The sequence below is a fragment of the Typopeltis vanoorti genome, chromosome 17, assembly GCF_054136105.1.
Source record: "Typopeltis vanoorti isolate ZY-2024b chromosome 17, IOZ_Tvanoo_1.0, whole genome shotgun sequence".
In the NCBI taxonomy this organism is placed as follows: domain Eukaryota; kingdom Metazoa; phylum Arthropoda; class Arachnida; order Uropygi; family Thelyphonidae; genus Typopeltis; species Typopeltis vanoorti.
Window position 1 is genome coordinate 43304847 of NC_143565.1, and position 19483 is coordinate 43324329.

Below are 19483 nucleotides of genomic sequence, written 5' to 3' on the forward strand. Positions count from 1 at the left end.
TGTGTAGTCTTTGCAACACTTGCAATATGTGCTCTGAACTTCAGATTTTTATTGATCACCACCTCAAGATCTCAAATATCATCTTACGCTTACTAACATAAAAATTGCAAACACACTCATTCATCCAAGATGAAAGTGTATAAACCTTCCTGAAAGAGAGCTCAGTATCACTCATTATAACTCTCCACAACTTTGCATCATCAGCCAACAACTGAAAATCTCCTCTCAAACCACATGAAATTTCAGTACAAATAAGTTAAACAGTAGGGACCCAAGAAGAAAATCCAGTTTGAATTCAGATTATTTTATTAATCCTGCATCTCAAGTTCAGATTTACTATGTTAAATATTAATGCAGACTATGAAACAAATATTACTTTTCTAAATTCAAACTTTATTCATTGATATAACACAAATATGCACATTATGTTTTTCGGATGAGATATACACCACTACCTGTTTCATCTAATTAGTAAAGGTATATTTGAACTTATCTCTGTATAATATAATTTTCCTGTTAGTTGGCTGTTTGAAAATTTAAGTTTCTATGTTGGGAAGGTTCAGCAGTCAGTTTGTGTGCATGTGTGTCCACTTGGAATATGTAGTTTACTGTCCTGAATTACATTTAAGGAAAAAATTGGGATGTTAGCAATGTTAACAAAAAAAAAAAACAGTAGCTATAAATTTATGATTCATAAATAAAAATTAATATCCTGACATATGCATATGGGAAATAGTTATTAAAAAATAACAGTACACCTTTCTTTGTTCATAGAATTATTTATTTAAATAATTTAACGGATTTTTATAATGATATTTTACTGTCTTCCAACCACAAACACACGTCTTATTTAAGAATAGATGCATTAGATATTTTTTACAATAGAATTTTTCACTTAATGACAAATTGATGTATAGGAGCCCTCGATACACTATTTGTAATAAAGATAAGTGACATTTCAAATTAAATGTGAAATCTCTTCAGAGAAAAACTTGGACATTCAGGGGAAAGGCCACAAAAATTAAGGCATTAAATCAATTAATCAAATCTAAAATTTTTAAACATGTGAAAACCAATTTTTTTTTTAATATGCAAAAATAAAAGATCCTATCTTTGAAATAATTTTTTTATGTGAAGCACCACAGCGCCACCTATAAACGGCACAAGGAGGCTGAGATAAGCAGGCAACACTATATATATTTATATATAGTATATATATATATATATATTATATTTTCGAAACAACTATTATATCAAACATTAATCTTTTGACAACAATATTGCAAACCTCACAGTATTTTTGTACCACGTTACTTCTTCAGAAGCCACTTTATTTTGCCCTTGAAGATAGGGTAACTCTGGATTTGTTAGTCAATGTTTTGTACTTGATTTTTTCCTTGATTTGGTCACCATGATCCCAAATGTTTTGTTACCAGTGGCAGACAACAGAGAGAGAGAGAGGTGCACTTGTTTCCAGGATTTATACAGTCAATCTCAGAAAACTAAAATTAGATGTTATCTTAACTGTTACAACAACCTCCACCGCTGCTGTCACTTTTCTGACTCTCTTGCCTCACAAAGTCAGAAACATTAAAGCTAGTATCATCTGGTTCCTTGTTTTGTCGGTACAGAAGATCTCTGTAAATATAACAGTACAAATAAAACAACTGAAATGTAATACTGTAATGAAATATTTATAAACATTTTAATATGCCTAGTCACATACACTACCATAACAAAATTAATTGGTGCCCTCATAAAAATTGGATAGAAAGAGGATACCAAATATTTTGTGGTTACCACCTTTGTGTTGAATCATGGTTAATATCTTCATTGATATATTTAACGAACACTGAAACTGTGACAAAATTGTGTTCCTTTACTTGGAATGACATTTTGGAAGGTCATTTAGGATTTAAAACATTCCCCAATTTAAATATTTTTGTTTCAAATATATTGCAATAATACCTTATACCAGCATTCCCAAAGTGTATTCCAAGACTTGATATTGGTCCTAGAGAACAAACTTTTGATATGGATAGAAGAGTTTCTTCCACCCAACAGCTAAGGTTAAACAACAATACCCACAGAGAGCATCCCTCATAGGATTTTACGCTTTCAGTCTAATCTTTTAGACTTATTGTTTTGTGCATTTTTGTGTGTTTTTACAATATTAATATTGTTTCCCTAACTGAAAATTATTGTTTCAGTAACTGAGACAAAATATAGACTTGATTAAAAATGTGCTTATTTATTTATCTGTGCTGTTTTTATTCCATTACACCTTATAATGAATTCCAACCAGCATGTAAACCTAAATAGTTGAATGTTATTATGATTATTATTATTCAGGCCTCCATGGAGTCAAAAGACTCATCACGGGAGGACCTTTCTATAAACACAAGTCTATCAAGACTCATCGAGGGAGGTTCCTCCTAGGAAACACAAAGTCTATCATACCACTCCTTAAATGCATTGACCGTTCTCACTCTCACCACTCCATCAGGCAATGCATTCCATGGTTCAACCACCCTTCATGTAAAGAAACCACTCCTCACCCTCTTTCTCACAGTTTCTTTTCGCAATTTCCAGGGATGGCCCCTTGTCATGACTTCTTCCCGCTGTTCAACCAAGCGAAAGAACTCCCCAGTGTCAACCCTGTAACCACCTCTCAACAGTTTAAAAGTCTCAATCATATCACCCCTCCTCCTTCTATCCACCAAACTCTGCAGTCCACACTCCCTCAGCCAATCCTCATAACTAACATTGTACAGTCCCGACACCATCTTTGTTATCCGCCTTTGTACCCTTTCCACAGTTAATTTATCCCCTTCAAATCCTGGGGACCAGATCTGAGAACAATAGTCTAAGTGTGGTCAGGAAGGAATACTGTGAGAATAAGGATGAGATGAGTTATGAAATATATTATGCTGCAATGAATGTGGTAGAATAACTTTTTTGAATGCAGATGGTACCATTGTGTCAGAAGCAGATGTGATTGTTCAAATAATGAATGCTCACTTAAACTCTATTAAACTTGTTACAACTGGTGTATGTAACATGGTGCACAGTACTACCACTACATTTGATGAAGAGAGTGAGAGTTGCATGAAAAGTGGTTCTAGAGCTGTTGCATAACCTGGATAAGAATTGGGAAATAGGGACAAATGGGATATCAGCATGTATGCTAAAGGAATGTTCAGCTAAACTAGCTGGGCTCTTGACATGTTTGTGTAATTTGAGTCTTAGCTCAGATAAGTTCTCATAGAAATGGAAAGAATGTATGATAGTCCTGTCTGCAGTAAATCCTCAATCCTTGTGTGCCCTCTGTTGCATAGGTAGTATGCAACAGAGGGCACACAAGGATTGAGGGTCTTGGATTTGATCATCTCATTAGAGGATATTATTATAAATGAGGCATCAAATCTTCCTCTGGTTGATGAGAGTGACAATGAAGTGATTACCTGGGTGGTGGTTGCCATCCATGTGAGGACTTCTGTGAGGAAAGTATATATGTGGAACTACAAGGCTGGTGATTATGAAAAGCTCATGAGACAGCTTGTAGCTATTGCATAGAATGTGGAGTTGGGTGGTGGAAAGGACAGAAATGCAGCTTGGGTGATATTCAAGAATTATCTAGTAGAGGCAATGTCTAAATGTATTCCAAGGATCAGAAGGTTAAATGAAGTGTGTGAAATGGATGAGTATAGAGATGGATCAAGAGGGCATTATGGAGGAAACAAAAGATGAGTGGTAAAAATCAGTTCCACTAGGAGTACAAAGAGCAAGAAGTACAAGGAGAGTGACTCAGTGTGTAAGGTTAGCAAAGGTGCAGTATGAGCAGTTGTTAGCTAATAAAACCAAAAAAAAAAGGAGTTTTTTCGATAGATAGCCAGCAGAAAAAAGAATGATTATGGAATGACAATAGTTGAAGAAAATGGCAAAAAGATAACTGCTGCAGAGGATATAGTTGAGATATTAAATGAGCATTTCATACAGACATTTCATCCTTATGAATGTGACCATGCAGAGTTTGAAAGCAATGGAGGGGGGGGGGGAGAATTGACAGACTGTGTGTGAACAAGAGGTACATGGGGAATTGAGCAAACTTGATGTTAATAAGATTCTGGGACTTGATATATCATTATGTATTTTGAGGGAATGTGATAAGGAGTTGACATCTGCCTTGACATATTTGTTTAATATGAGCCTTACATTGGATCAAGTTCCAAAGAAGTGGCAGCAAGGCAAGACTGTACTGCTTCATAACGGAGGTGAGAGAACTCAAGCTTTAAATTATAGGCCAATCTATGTGTCAGGTGTTGCAAAGAGTGAGAATGAGGATCCAGAACTGGGCTGATAACCACTGTTATCAGTCTAGTTCTGTATCCTCGTTGATAGACAGTACAGATTTTCTAAAGGAAGGTCATGTTTTAGTAATCTGCTTACTTAGTAAAATAAAGTGACAGGTGCATTAGACAAGAGAGAGATGGATACACAGTAGTGTGCTTAGATTTTACAAAGGATTTTGACAGATTGCCATATGATAAGTCGATAGTTAAATTAGAATAGATGAGATGGAATTGGATATTAGAGTAGTGCATTGGATCTGAGACTGGCTCTCTAATTGGAATTAGCAAGATGTATATGGGGGGAACAATATCCCAGAAGAGGAAAGTCACTAGGGTGGATCTGTTTTAGGGCTATTGCTGTTTAACCTATGCCTGTTCAAAGTGTGAGGATTTAAAATTTGGAAAACAAAGATGGGGTGTAGAGTTATACACTTGATGGGGATATGTTGGAGGAATAAGAAATTTGAGTGTGATGGTAGATAGGGATCCAAAATTTAGTGGACACGTTACTAAAATTGTTAGGTCAAATTTGATCACCTGGCTTTCAAAAAAGGATGAAGAGATATTGGAGGAGGGGGTCCAGAGGCGATTGACTAAGGTAGTTTCTGGTCTCTGGAATGTTGAGTATGAAGGAAGTTCAAGAAGATGCAATTTACAGAGTCGTGGATAAGTGGAGGAGGGATGATATGATAGACATAAGCTGGCAAGGGATTCTTCTTATCCAATTAATGTTGAAGAGGATTTTCATAGAATGGTGGGAGAAGAGATCATACATGGTATGAAGAGGTCATCCCTGAAAGCTTTATAAGGAGATTGTGAGCAAAGGAGTGAGAAGCAGGTTTTTTGCATGGAGAGTAGTCAACGATTGGAATGTGGTGTCTGAAAAATGTGAATGTATTTAAGGCGTGGCATGATGAGCTGTGTGTTTGATACACAATGAATCTTTGACCCACGAAGGTCTGGAGATAATAATAAAAACTGATGTGTCTAACTACTGACCTATCTTTTCATGGATCAATCTATCTTTGCACTTTACATTGAGAGTGGTTGGAAAACAAAATGCATTGCGTGAGTGTGTTGTGAATGCAGTCACACTGAATGTGTTTGTATCATGGTTTGATGAAGAGTGTGTGATAATGTGTAGTTCCCGAAATGAATTTCTGATTCCATAGAGGTCTGATGTTAATAATAATAATCAATATCTCTGGAGTGGTGGTGAAGACTTTAGAGCAATTGGAAAACTTGCATACAGAAATGGGTTAACAAAATATACTTTGCAAGGAACAGCATGGGTTTACTAAAGGAAAATCATGTCTGACCAATTTACTCACATTTTATAATATTATAGCCAAGGGAATGGATATACTATTATACTGTTAGACTTGGATAAAGCATTTTATAGGATACCACATGAAAGGATGTTGCATAAATTGGAGGACATTGGATTGGAATACAAGACTATCAGCCTGGGTTAGCAGAGAAGATAGAATGTCCACTCTCCAACCAGCAGGGATACATGTATAGCAAATACTGAATGATTTAAATAAGGTGGAACTTTGGGCAAATAATAACGGCTATCAGTTGAATGTTAGTAAATGTATAGTAATACACTTTGGCATAATGAGATTTCCAATGGATATTATATTAGTAGGATTATGCTGGAAGAAACTCATGAGACTAGGAATCTTGGAGTTATGGTGGATAGGATAGTGAAGTTCAAAGGGCAGATATAGTAAAAATTACAAATACAAGTCAGAGGACAATTGCAGTGTCGAAATGAACATTTAGGGATAAGGAAGTTTTTTTGCCTGTTTACAAGGCCTTCATATGATTGCCAAACTGAACTATTATGTGCAAATTTGGTGTCATGGATTCCAAGGAGATGAAGAAACTGTAGAAAAGAAGAGTTACAAAGATAATATTGGGATTATGAATAGATTATGAGGGCTGAATGAAACTACGCATAGCAGATGCTGGTAAATAGGAGAAAGAAGTGATATGATGGAGCCCTATTAAATTCTGTAAGGATATCAGTTGAAAAATTTTTCATTATACAGAAGGTAGGGAGTGTACAAAGGAATATCTGTAGAAGTTAAATTTGTGTGTGATTAATAAAGGGATGAGAGCTAGGTTTTGTTGAAAGCTAGATGAGTGAGGAATGTTGACAGATAACAAATTAATTTGGAGGAAAATTGTTGACAGGAAGTTAGTAATGATGTAACTTTTTCATGCAGTACTATCATAATATCCTGTCCATCCCTGGGGGCTAATTTTCAGGAATTGGATGATAAGAGCCGCAAGTGGAACAGCTTGCCTGTTGAAGTGGTGTGTACATCTAGTGTGAACAAGTTTAAGAAAAGAAAGTAGGATAATGAGTGTGGGCAATGTATAGCCTCCCTCAATGAGTCCTTGATGATGATGATAGAAATCTTATGTCACAATAAGGCATTTAACCTATATATATAATCCCCTATGTTGTGTTAAAGTCTGCATTCTTTGTGTAGTTTATTGATAGGAAAACAATTTGTTTTCTGATCCACATGTATGAATCCCATCTAACATTCTTTGAATTAAATCTTAGAATTCAAGAGATTCATACCACAGATTTTCCCAATCAAAGGGGAATAGGAGGAAAACAAGGGTCACTTGGAAGCTGTCTAAGAGTGTGTATGCAGACTAGGTTCTTTTCTTGAGAGTGGTGAATGAGTGGAATGGGTTACCAGAGGTGGTTGTGAGCACCCCAACAATGAATAGGTTTAAGGAGTTGTATGATAGGTATTGTGTTAATGAATAGAGTGGGTCTCCTGTGATGAGTTTTTTTGACTCTATGAAGTGCCCATATAAATAATAAAGGTCACTGCCAATACCAACTAAGATAGAGAATCCTTCCCACAGTTTGGTTTTGTTATAATTATCCATCCTACCTCCATCATGAAACAGATAATATACAATTTAGGTTATCATTATTCAGAAATTCTGATATTTCATAGAAACACGTATGTATTAAAATTAAAATATGACACTCATAAAAAGGACAGCCTTACCTAGCCACTGCCATGAATGCAAGTTCTACATTCACGCCTGTCTTTGCACTGGTTTCCATGAAAGCAACTCCATATTCCTGAAATTATTAAAACCCTAGAATCATAAATTTATTCATGTACATACATTTTTACGATAAGAATAATACGGTATGGTGCAAAAAAAAAAGTACTGAACTTCGACACCTCCGTTCAGTACATATACTGAATATGTAGTTATCTGGGTTTTTTTTTTGTAATATTCCTGAAAGTTGTATTACAACGTAGTGAGAAAGGAAGTGAAGAGTACATTTTTTTGTTTTTGTTGTTGTTGTAGTGTGTGTGTGTGTGGGGGGGGAGTGGCAGAAGAATATAATGCACTGTCATAATGCTTTGTGAAATTGAAACTGTTGGCTTCTTACCAGTTGTTTCCCTTGGTTACAAAGTGAATTATACTTGACAAGAAATTACTCGTATATTCTTGTATAATCCTTTATCCAAGTGTAAGTAAAGTTTGCATGTGAAGTATCTTCCCAACTAGCCAATTTGTATATAGAAACTGTTGATTTCACATCAATTGCCGTAGCATCCCATAATGCTAGGCATACATACTTCCTTTACACATGTATACTGTTATGTATTATATGAAGAATAACTATCCAAGGATGGTTTCAACCTTTATTGAGGTCTCATCCAGATCCAAAAAAATATCAAAGTTGAATTAATGCAGAAGTCCTATATTTTATATACAAGCAGCATAATAGGTATATCAACTTATTATTAAAATACTCTGTATGAGAGAAAGAGTTGTAAGTTTTTTTTCACTTGATTACAAAGCAAATTATACTTGACAAGAAATTATATTCTTGTTTAATCCTTTATTCAATAAGCAAACAAGGTTTGCACATGAAGTATCTTCACACAGGTTACTTGTATACAGAGGCTTCATATCAATTACCTTATATCTCATAATGCAAAACACACTTCCTTTCAGACATGTTGCTATGCATTGTGACAAGGGTCACTACCCAGATTCATTTTGATCTTTATTGAGATCTCATCAGTGGGAGCTACAGTCCAGATAGTGACCCTCCCATAATGCATAACAGTATATGCATCCAAAAGGAAGTGTGTTTTGCATTATGGTATACTGAGGCAATTGATGTGAAGTCCCTTATATACAAGTAGCCTATCTAGTAGTAGCCAAGTGATATTATGGTAAAGATACTTCCTATGCAAGTATCTTGGATAAAGGATTAAATAAGATTATAATTTCCTATTGGCTTCATGGAGGTAAGTTAATAAAAGTAGTACTAATAATAATTATAATAATAATAAATTTAAAATTTTTAATTCATTTTTTCCTTTCAAATTTAAAAATGTAAAATTTGAATGGCAAACAAACCTGAGTAAATTAAACTGAATTCTCATAAGTAGTTTTGACAGAGATGAATAACAAGAACATGTATACACAAGAGGTATATGATAATAAAATACAACTGATATTTGGGATTGAATTTTGGGAGAGAGAGAGAGAGAGAGAGAGAGAGAGAGAGAAAGAAAGAAACCAAACTCTTTTTGACTTTGGTTATAATAAGGTAATTGATATGAAGCCTCTGTATACATAGTAACATTCATAATTAGAATAGGAACTCTGAATGTGGGTTCCCTAACTGGAAGAAGAAGCCGACAGGATGGAGATTTGATGCAGCAGAGAAGGTTCATGATACTATGTGTATGCAAGAAAAAAAACAGAAAGGACAAATAGCATGAGAGACTGGAGGAGGATATAAGTTATTTTATTATGGCATGAACAGACAGTGGAATAGAGTGGGAATTGTACCAATCAGAAACTTAAAGAAAATGTGTTAGAAGTGAATAGAATATCAGATAGAATATCTACAGTGCATATACACCTTAGTGGTGAGGAAGAAAGATGAAAAAGAAACTTTTTGGAGAGACCTTGATGTATAATAACTAAATTACAAAGTAGGAAAGATTTTCTGTGCTTGTGGTGACCTTAATGGTCACCACAAGCACAGAAAAGAAAAAAGAGCATAGAAAGTAACAATGTAGAGAGACAATACAAAGGAGATATGCAGTTAGCACAAGGAACAGTGAGGGTGATAAGATCACTGATTTTGAAAGGAAAGGGAATCTTGCTATACTGAACACCTTCTGTAGAACATCACCACACCACAGGTAGATCTACAGTTGGGAGATGTGCACTCCCAGGTGGACTATATACTCTGCGGAAGAGAACATATGAAGAATATCAATAATTGTAAGGTAATACCAGGAGAGGCAGTGGCAGAACAACACAGGCTCCGACTCTGACAAGTGGAAATAAAAGGGGTAAAACAGAAGCAGGTGAAAGGGATCATCAAAACAAGATGGTGAAAGCTAGGAGAAAATGACTTTAGAGAAGAGTTTGTCAAAAAGGTACAAGCAACAATTGCTGAAAATGAACTAATGGAAAATGAGAAAAGAAAATAGAAAACATCCGTAATATTTGAAAAGAGGTGTTGGGCCAGACAACAGGAAGATAGAAGGAAACATGGTGGTGGAATGATAAGGTACAAAAGTGTATTTAGAAAAATTAAAATGGCAAAGCAGAAGAGAAATAGAGTAGGTGACGAGAATAGCAGAACAGAATATAGAGAAGCAAAGAAAAAGGCAAAGAGAGCAGTAGCAAGATCTAAAGCTGAAGCCTATTTTCTAACCTGTATGAAAGTCTGAATAACAAGGAAGGGGTCAAAAAAGCCCTCAGGATAGCCAAACATAAAGAATGGAAAAGTAAAGATATATACCAAGCCAGAAATGATCAAGAGAAAGGACAGTACTATACTTAGGAAGAACCGAATGCACATAGCATAGAAAGGTGAAAAATGGGAAGGCAGTTGGACCTGGTAGCATTTCCATAAAAGTATGGAAATGTCTAAGTGAACTGAATGTAACTCTATTAATGGATGCCTTTAATAGAATCATTGAAACTGAGAAAATGTCAGAGGAAGAGAGAGAGACAGAGAGCGAGTATGCTGGTTCCAACATATAAGAACAAAGGTGATATCCAGTTCTGTAGTAACTACAAAGGAATTAAACTCACAAGTCACACTATGAAGATATGGGAAAGGATAATTGAGAAGAGCCTGCAAGACTTGGTGTCAATTAGTGAACAGTAATTTGGGTTTATGACTGGCTGGGAAACAACTGGCACCATCTTTGCTCTAAGGCAGCTCATAGCAAGGTACTGGAAGAGCAATATGGAACTATCAAAGGTCTTTTCCTGATTTGGAAAAGGCGTTTGATAGAGTTTCAAGAAAAGAGATATGGAGAGGCATGAGAAACTGATCCCAGAAAAGTATGTACATTTTGTACAAGAATGTATGACAGTAGCACATCAAGGGTGAGATGTGGAGCAGGAGCCACTGAGGCATTCCTAGTAAAAGTGGAGTTCATCAAGGGTCAGCTTTGAGCCCCTTCTTATCTGTCATGCTCTGGGATATGTTGAAAGAGAAGCTAAGAACTGAATCGATGTTTGCTGATGATGAGGTGATTTGTATAAAGTGTGAGCAGGAAGCAGAAGAAAGACTTGAACAATAAAGGAAAGCTTTGGAAGATACTGGTTTGAGGATCAGTAGAGATAAGACAGGGTGCATCTCCTAGTGAAGCAGCAGGGAGTATAACGTCACAGGGTATAAACATGCCACAAGTGTCTAGATTCCAGGTATCCATCACTCTGAACACATGATCTAAGAACTCAATATGAGGATCCAATCAGGGTGGATAAACTTTAAGAAGCTTTCAGGTATCTTGTGTGATACAAAATGCCTAGCAAGTTAAAAGGAAAGATCTAGAAAATGGTAGTAAGACCAGAACTGATTTATAGAAGTGAGACTGTTAGAAGATGGGAGAACAAAATAGACATAGTTGAAATGAGAATGCCGAGACTTGCAAGCAGTATAATAAGATTGGATAAGATCAAAAACTCACTGATCCAGGGCACAATAAAGGTAACCCAAGTATCTAGGAAGATTAAGGAATCAAGGCTGAGGTGGTTTAGCCATGTTATAAAGCGAGACAAAAGCTATGTGAGAAGAAGAGTGTTGAGATGAAATCATTGGCAGAAGGGGTAGACCTAAACAACAATGGAGGAGGAATGACTCAAGGAAAATATTATTATTATCATTATTATTTTACAGCATCTCCATGGAGTCCGAAAACTCATCACAAGAGACCCAAATCAACCATTATACATACAAAATCCTAGCATACCTCTCCTTGAATCCATTCACCAATGGGAACTCACAACCAATTCTGGTAATCCATTCCCCTCACTCACCACTCTCCACATAACCCTAAGTGTACTCTTACACAACTTCTATGGATGGCCCTAGTTCTCTGACCATTTGGCATATATTGAAAAATTTCACTTACATCAATTTTATAAAATCCCTTTAATATCTTAAAAGTTTCTATCATGTCCCCTCTTTTCTGCCTATCAACTAAACTTTATAACCCACAAACTTCAACCTATCATTACAGGGAGTATTCCACAAACCTGTCACCATCTTCATCACTCATCTCTGAATCCTTTCGACCACCTCCTTCTCCCTCAAGAAACCCAGGTGATCAAATCTATGCACAGTGGTAAAGATGTGTCGCAAAATCATAGCCTTATAAAGAGGGATAATAACTTCCTTATCTTTACTTACTAGTGTGTTTTTCAACATCCAAGTAATTCATTGTGCTATTTTACCAACTTTTTCAATATCCTCTCTGAACTTTAACTCTTTGTCCACCATTATCCCCAAGTTCCTAGCTTCATCAATTTCCTGCAAACCAATACTCATCAGTATATGATTCACGATATGCAATCTTTTCAACCTAAAGTGCATAACCTTACATTTTGTGACATTAAATTGACAATCATTATCCACTTCCCACAATGCCAATTTATTTAAATTATCCTGCAGGATATCTACATCTCCTTTATCAACTATTGCTTTCCTCATTTTTGCATCATCAGCAAACAACTGAATATCCCCTCTTAAATCTTTTCCTATGTCATTGATATACAAATTAAACAGTAGTGGCCCTAGTACCAGATCCTGAGGTACTCCACTAGTCACCATCATTCTCCTAAACTCCACTCCACCATATACTATGGCCTTAGGCAGAACTGAATGGAGGAGGTTGATCTGCTGCAGTAACCCCACTTGAGCAGGAATGAAGCTCAATAAGAAGAATACTCTGCTCTTGTCCATTTATCCTCAGCCATCTTTTTTTTGGATCCACTATGGGGGACAATATTTTTGCAATATCTAGCTACATCTATAAAATGCACTGATTCCCTTTCTAAAACAGATTCATAATATTCATTCCCAGATCAATTTCAACATGAAAAAAGAAAAGAATTGAGCTTTGCCTTCCTAGATATCCTTCTCTCCTACCTCAGGTATTTTGCTGAGGTAGAAGAGAAGCATATCTAGGAAGGCAAAGCTCCATTCTTTTTGCTCCATTCATTTTGGTCATGTTATAAAGCGAGACAAAAGCTATGTGGAAAGAAGAGTGTGGAGATGAAATCATTAGGCAGGAGAAGTAAGGAGTAGACCTAAACAACGATGGAGGACGAATGACTCAAGAAGAATATTATTATTATTATTATTATTATTATTTTACAGCATCTCCATGGAGTCCAAAACTAACCTTAACTAACAGATATAGTTAACATAACTTGCCCCTTTGTCCAGCCAAAAACAGAGGTATAATCAATATTCTGCTCACCATAGTTTGCTTTGTCTGTTCCTCCACTTTTCTCTTTGAACAAAAACTAGGCAGTATTAAATCAAACATGCAATTAAAGGGATTTAATCCCCCCCCAGAAGATTCAATGTATCAGAGAATCCTAAAATTGATCTCTCATATAACTCCCTACATCTTTAATATCTATTGAACCAATTGCTACAATCCAGAATACCATCTTTTGTGTTTTAGACAAACAGATGCACAGAAAAGAAAACCAAGAAGTCTGAGTAATCCACAGAAGTTAAATATAAACACTTATTTAGAGAAAGCTCTAAAGCTTTATTGCAGCAACCAGTCTAAATCAGAACAATCCTACATTATCAAAAGTATGGAATAATCTAATTCTTAGTAACTGTAAAAAAGTTTTTTAAAGAGTTTTTTTTTATAATTTTTTTTAAACAGCATTATGTCTCCATTCAAGTTTTAACTAGCCAGATGCTGTATCTAGCTCACAGCTCTTGCCAAGATGGAAAATCCATTGTAGGTTCTACCTTTTGAATCTGGCTATTTTATCCCTGATGATGATGATCTCAATCTGATATCTGTTGTATTTTACAAGTTTCATATTTATCGATAAACCTGTTCTTGTGTATACATGTTTTCATATCTGTGATAAGTTCAAAAAGTAGGAAACGTTGGAATGTCTTGTATTCAACTCTAACATACTGTACCTTAACCACTATCCCTGAAACACAAACTGGATAATAGTTCAATACTGCTGTTTTGGATCATCCTTTGAACTAAAAGAGGATTCAAATCAAATCTCCACTAGCAATCTACTTGTGCAACATGGAAGTTATTTCATATCCAGCCTATTCCAAAAAGGAAAAGAAAAATCTATCTTTATTATTGAAAGCTGTTTCATGATACAGAGCAAGCATAGTACTTGGTGTACATAAGAATATTGGGGGGAAGGGTGAAGTCGACAATCTCAATGACAATCACCAGTATAGATTATTATTATTATTATTGTTATTATTACCCCAAGACCTCATGGAGTCAAAGACTCATCTGGGAGGTCCTTTTATCACACACATCTCATTATACCGTGTCTTAAACACACTCAAACTCCTTGCAGACACCACACTCTCAGGCAAGGCATTCCAATCATTCACAACTCTGCACGAAAAAAACCTGCCTCTCACTCCCCTACTCATACCCTCTTTATACAGTTTCCAGGGATGACCTCTGGTTCTCCCCCTGATCTCCCACTATTCTCTGTAGACCTTCTCTACCATTGATTATATTCTCATCCATATGGAGGATCATTTTGCATATGTCACTCACTCCTTTCTCTAAATACATATCATGGAAAGATTAAGGGAAACTTAAACTAGTGCTTTTGATATTTCCAAAGAATCAAAAATTTAGTTTTCCTGGTAAGTCTACCATCTTATGTTGTAGCAAGTTTTTTTTTTTCCTGTTAGAAAGTAAAGTAAATCATCATTTATTATTATTATTGTTATTGCATGGAAATCTCCATGAAGTCTGAAAACTCATTGCATGAGACCCGCATTATCCACACAGTATCCATCATGCTTCTCTGAGATTATTAATCTTGGAGAAGCATGAAAACTCACTGACTAAAAAAGTATTCACAACATATTCTGGCAACTCATTCCATTCCTTCATCACTCTCCAAGCAAAAAATCTAGTTCTCACATCCTTGCTAACCACACCCTTACTCGATTTCCAGGATGACCCCTTGTTTTGGCATCTCTAGCCTAGTGTTGAAATATTTCCTTTGCAAATAGTTTTCCACTTTAATGCCTATCAACCACCTTTAGCAACCCATGAATCTTCAAACTAATTGAAAGCATTCCACAGACAAGTTTTATTATGCTGGTTACTAATCTCTGAATCCTCTCCACTATTCTTCATTCCAAAAAACCCACAGACATGGTTAAATCAAGGCTTCACATAGAGGAATAATAACTTCCTTATCTCTACTTGTTAGTGTGTTCTTCAATAACCAAGCAATCCTATGAGCTACCTTCGCCACCTTAGCAATATGTCCATTGATCCATCAAATCCCTAGATTTTGTTGTATAATGAAACCTGTGGAACATTCATGACTAAACATACACACATAACCACAGTAATAAGATTTTTTAATAAGTAAATATTTCATCCTAAGTATCATCCTAAGTTTCGTCCTAACTGTACTGACGATATTAAGATATTTTAATAAGTAAATATTTCATCCTAAGTATCATCCTAAGTTTCGTCATAACTGTACTGACGATATCCTATGATACTTAGGACGAAATATTTACTTATTAAAAAATCTTATTACTGTGGTTACATGTGTATGTTTAGTCAAATCCCTAGATTCATCAATATCCTGGAGTACAGTTCCCTCAATGTTATACACATCTTGTAATCTTTTCATTATTATTATTCTTCTTTTCCCTTGATTAACTATTACAATACCCAATTTAGCATCATCAGCCAACAACTGAATATTTCCCTTCAAATCATTTTCTGTATCATTTATGTACAGCAGTAGTCCAATCACTAGTAGTGTGCTTTGCAGCACACTACTAGTGATCTGCTTTCTCCCAGATTCTGCTCCTCTATACACTACTCTGGTATTCTGCCCATCAGCCACCTTCATATCCATCCTCATTTGTTCCAATTTGCATTAACAGAGTTCCATACAGTATCCTGTCAAATGTCTCTGTAAAATCTAGCAATTCATTGTGTAGTATCATCATTCCCTTTATCCGATATTTTAAGGATACTTGTGACATAAATATTGAATAATATAAGCATGTAAACATAAGAAAGATATTTAATTAGCCAAATATTTCGGTCTGAAAATTGCAGATGACCATTTTCAGTGGCACTACAAGAACAGTTTTAAAAAATACAAGGTGGAATACTAACAATAGATCATTTAAAAATAGAACAAGCCGTGCGATGTTATATCACTAAGTATTAAAGGGAATATTTTTAAGCAGAGACATGACTGAAATAAAGATATTAATTACTAATATTAAATAACATAAAATTAATATCAATTAATGAGTTATCTGATAAGACTTTCCCAGATTTTTGATACAGATATACAGTCATTCCGATTCAGATTAGGACAATGGAGTAAGGCCTCTACGCTTTCCTTGAATAAACGTCCAAATTTATAGTGGGATCTATGTAAGAGGCGAGTTTTTGAAACTAACCACAACAAAGGATGTTGTGGTTAGTTTCTATCCCATGCTGAGCCAATCCAGATTTTTCAGGTTTGTTGAGATGAATGGAGGATTGATGCTCTTCAATTCTTTTATTCTTTTTTCAAGAGAGCGTCCAGTTTATCCAAAATAGGAGAGATCACAGTTGCAGGGAATTTGATAAACTCCAGGAAGAGACATAGTTGAGCATTTGTCTTTAGGAGAAGGAAAATGGGAAGATAATTTGTTAATAGGTGAATACGTAGCTGTTAACTCATATTTCTTCAGAATTCTTGAGATAGGTTCTGAAATCCCGGAGATGTATGGAATCGGAACTCAACATATTGAATCCTTGTTGTTTAGTGGTAGATTATAAGAATCAAGAAGATGTTGTGTACTCTTTTCAGAAAAACCATTGAGTTTCATGTGTTGTTGAATAGTAGAAAGTTCTTTCTGTAGAAATTAGAAGCAGAACAATTTATTCTTAAAGAATCAGCCCATCATCCTTGTCAAAAAACAGGAATCATAAAATATCTAATCAGAAGAGCCAAAACTAATTGTTCTACTTCTAATTTTCTACAGAAAGAACTTTCTACTATCCAACAACACATGAAACTCAATGGTTTTTCCGAAAAGAGTACACAACATTTTCTCAATCCTTATAATCCACCACTAAACAACAAAGATTCAATATGTTGAGTTCCAATTCCATACATCTCCGGGATTTCAGAACCTATCTCAAGAATTCTGAAGAAATATGAGTTAACAGTTACGCATTCACCTATTAACAAATTATCTTCCCATTTTCCTTCTCCTAAAGACAAACACTCAACTATGTCTCTTCCTGGAGTTTATCAAATTCCCTGCAACTGTGATCTCTCCTATTTTGGATAAACTGGACGCTCTCTTGAAAAAAGAATAAAAGAATCGAAGAGCATCAATCCTCCATTCATCACAACAAACCTGAAAAATCTGGATTGGCTCAGCATGGGATAGAAACTAACCACAACATCCTTTGGTCAAAAACTCGCCTCTTACATAGATCCCGCTATAAATTTGAACGTTTATTCAAGGAAAGCGTAGAGGCCTTACTCCATTGTCCTAATCTGAATCGGAATGACTGTATATCTGTATCAAAAATCTGGGAAAGTCTTATCAGATAACTCATTAATTGATATTAATTTTATGTTATTTAATATTAGTAATTAATATCTTTATTTCAGTCATGTCTCTGCTTAAAAATATTCCCTTTAATACTTAGTGATATAACATCACACGGCTTGTTCTATTTTTAAATGATCTATTGTTAGTATTCCACCTTGTATTTTTTAAAACTGTTCTTGTAGTGCCACTGAAAATGGTCATCTGCAATTTTCAGACCAAAATATTTGGCTAATTAAATATCTTTCTTATGTTTACGTGCTTATATTATTCAATTCCCTTTATCCAACTCAGTTGTCACTCTATTATAAAAATAAAAAGTTAATATTTGATGAAAAACTGACTACAACTCTCTCTCTCTCTAATCTGGAATATTGTAATAATGAAGTGATACACTATTTTGCTACTTATATAATGAAATATGACTTCTGTCATTGGCTTATCTCTCAGTATATTCATGGATCCTTCTACTGATGAAATCTCAAAAAGATCAATACTGGTCTTGGTAGTGCTCTTCCCACTTCTTTATGCTGAAAAATGGAATACAGCATGCATTAATAAGATACTAGAGCAACCTAATGCTAAGCCAGCTTTATGAATCTGGTCATGAAGATATAATATTATATTTCATACACAATCTTTTGTTTCTTCATATTTAGGTAAAATAGAAACAAGAATATAATTTCTCATCAAGTATAATTTAATCCCCATTCTATGGTCTTTCTTCTGCCATTTGTAATTAACAGCCAGCTTGTACTGTGGATAGGTTAGAAATTCTGCCCTAGAGATAAAACATGATTTTTTATTATTATTTTTTTTAAGCTATTTTGGCCTTCCAGTAAGCAACATGGTCTCACAACAGGTGATGTATACAGTAAATTGGTGGAATTGGCTACTGCTGTATGCTGTGCATCAACACCGAATGTGTTCAAAGAGAGAGATATGATATATATATAGGATTGAGTAACACAGAAGAGATCCTTCCTTTATGAGTCCTTAGACTCTGTGGATGAGCCACGGAGTCTAATAATAATAATAAATAATAAATACATTACCTTTGCAAATACCAGTAAATGTACATGATAAAAGAAGATATCATGTACGTTGTACATATTAGCAAATACTTATACTAAAAATAATGCAAGAGATGCAAGTACCCTATTTTACACAGATCTAATCTTTCAGTCTTTCATACTTTTCAGCTATCGTACAGTGTGATGAATTTTCTTCTGTTTTGAAAAGTAATATCCTGATGATGAGATAATTTTATTTTGTACACATATCATCATTTCACATTTCATTTTCAAGACTTACCTTTGCTAATCGTTCACCATCTTCATATCCCACCTGTCTGTCACTTGAATCTGCTTTGTTTCCTATAAGCATAATGGCTACATCATCTTGAGCATACTCATTAATTTCTCCAAGCCAGGCCTACCAAAGAGAAAGATTTTAGGGATCCATCAATGACATGTTATATACTTAATTTGATATTTTATACATTTGTTTATTATACAGACAGACAACTTGAAAAGTTAGATAGGCTGTGTACGTGACATAACGTTTGTCAAATCTCTAAGTTTGGTATGCTTGCATAATTCCATATCCTTGAAATATTACAAAAAGGAGGGAGAGGCATCACATGTCATAAAAAAGTTTTTGTACAGATCTAATCAACAGTTTTGCATTAAGAAGTAGCCAAGTGTGTAAATACTGATTAGTATAGGAAGAATGTTTAAAAACATCAAGAAAAACAAACTGTAATCTCTTTTAGTCAAAGTTTTAGGAAAGTCAATGAATAATAATGAATAATGTAATATTTTTGGGATCCCTCATCACATAATGTCAAACAACCCCCTCTCTTCCCCCCCTTCCATATCAGCTCACAGATAATAAAGAAATATATGGGGTTCTGTTCTTGGGCCCCTGCTGTTAATCTTGCTTGTAGATATATCATGTGGACTAACTGGAG

The 19483-nt window shown here is 35.1% G+C and overlaps 1 protein-coding gene across 4 annotated transcripts in view; it reads right to left on the reverse strand.

Moving 5' to 3' along the window:
* Positions 1-765: 765 nt before the first annotated feature.
* Positions 766-19483, reverse strand: part of LOC150097329 (ras-related protein Rab-26-like) — an 86478-nt gene continuing 67760 nt past the window's right edge. For all 4 annotated transcript variants that reach the window (XM_090407685.1, XM_090407684.1, XM_090407686.1 and 1 more), the window contains 3 exons: positions 18826-18945; positions 7397-7473; positions 766-1638 (listed from right to left, as the gene is read on the reverse strand). In XM_090407685.1, coding sequence (XP_090263811.1) covers positions 1521-1638; positions 7397-7473; positions 18826-18945 — 315 coding nt within the window. In that variant the 3' untranslated portion in view covers positions 766-1520. The remainder of the gene's footprint in view (positions 1639-7396; positions 7474-18825; positions 18946-19483) is intronic.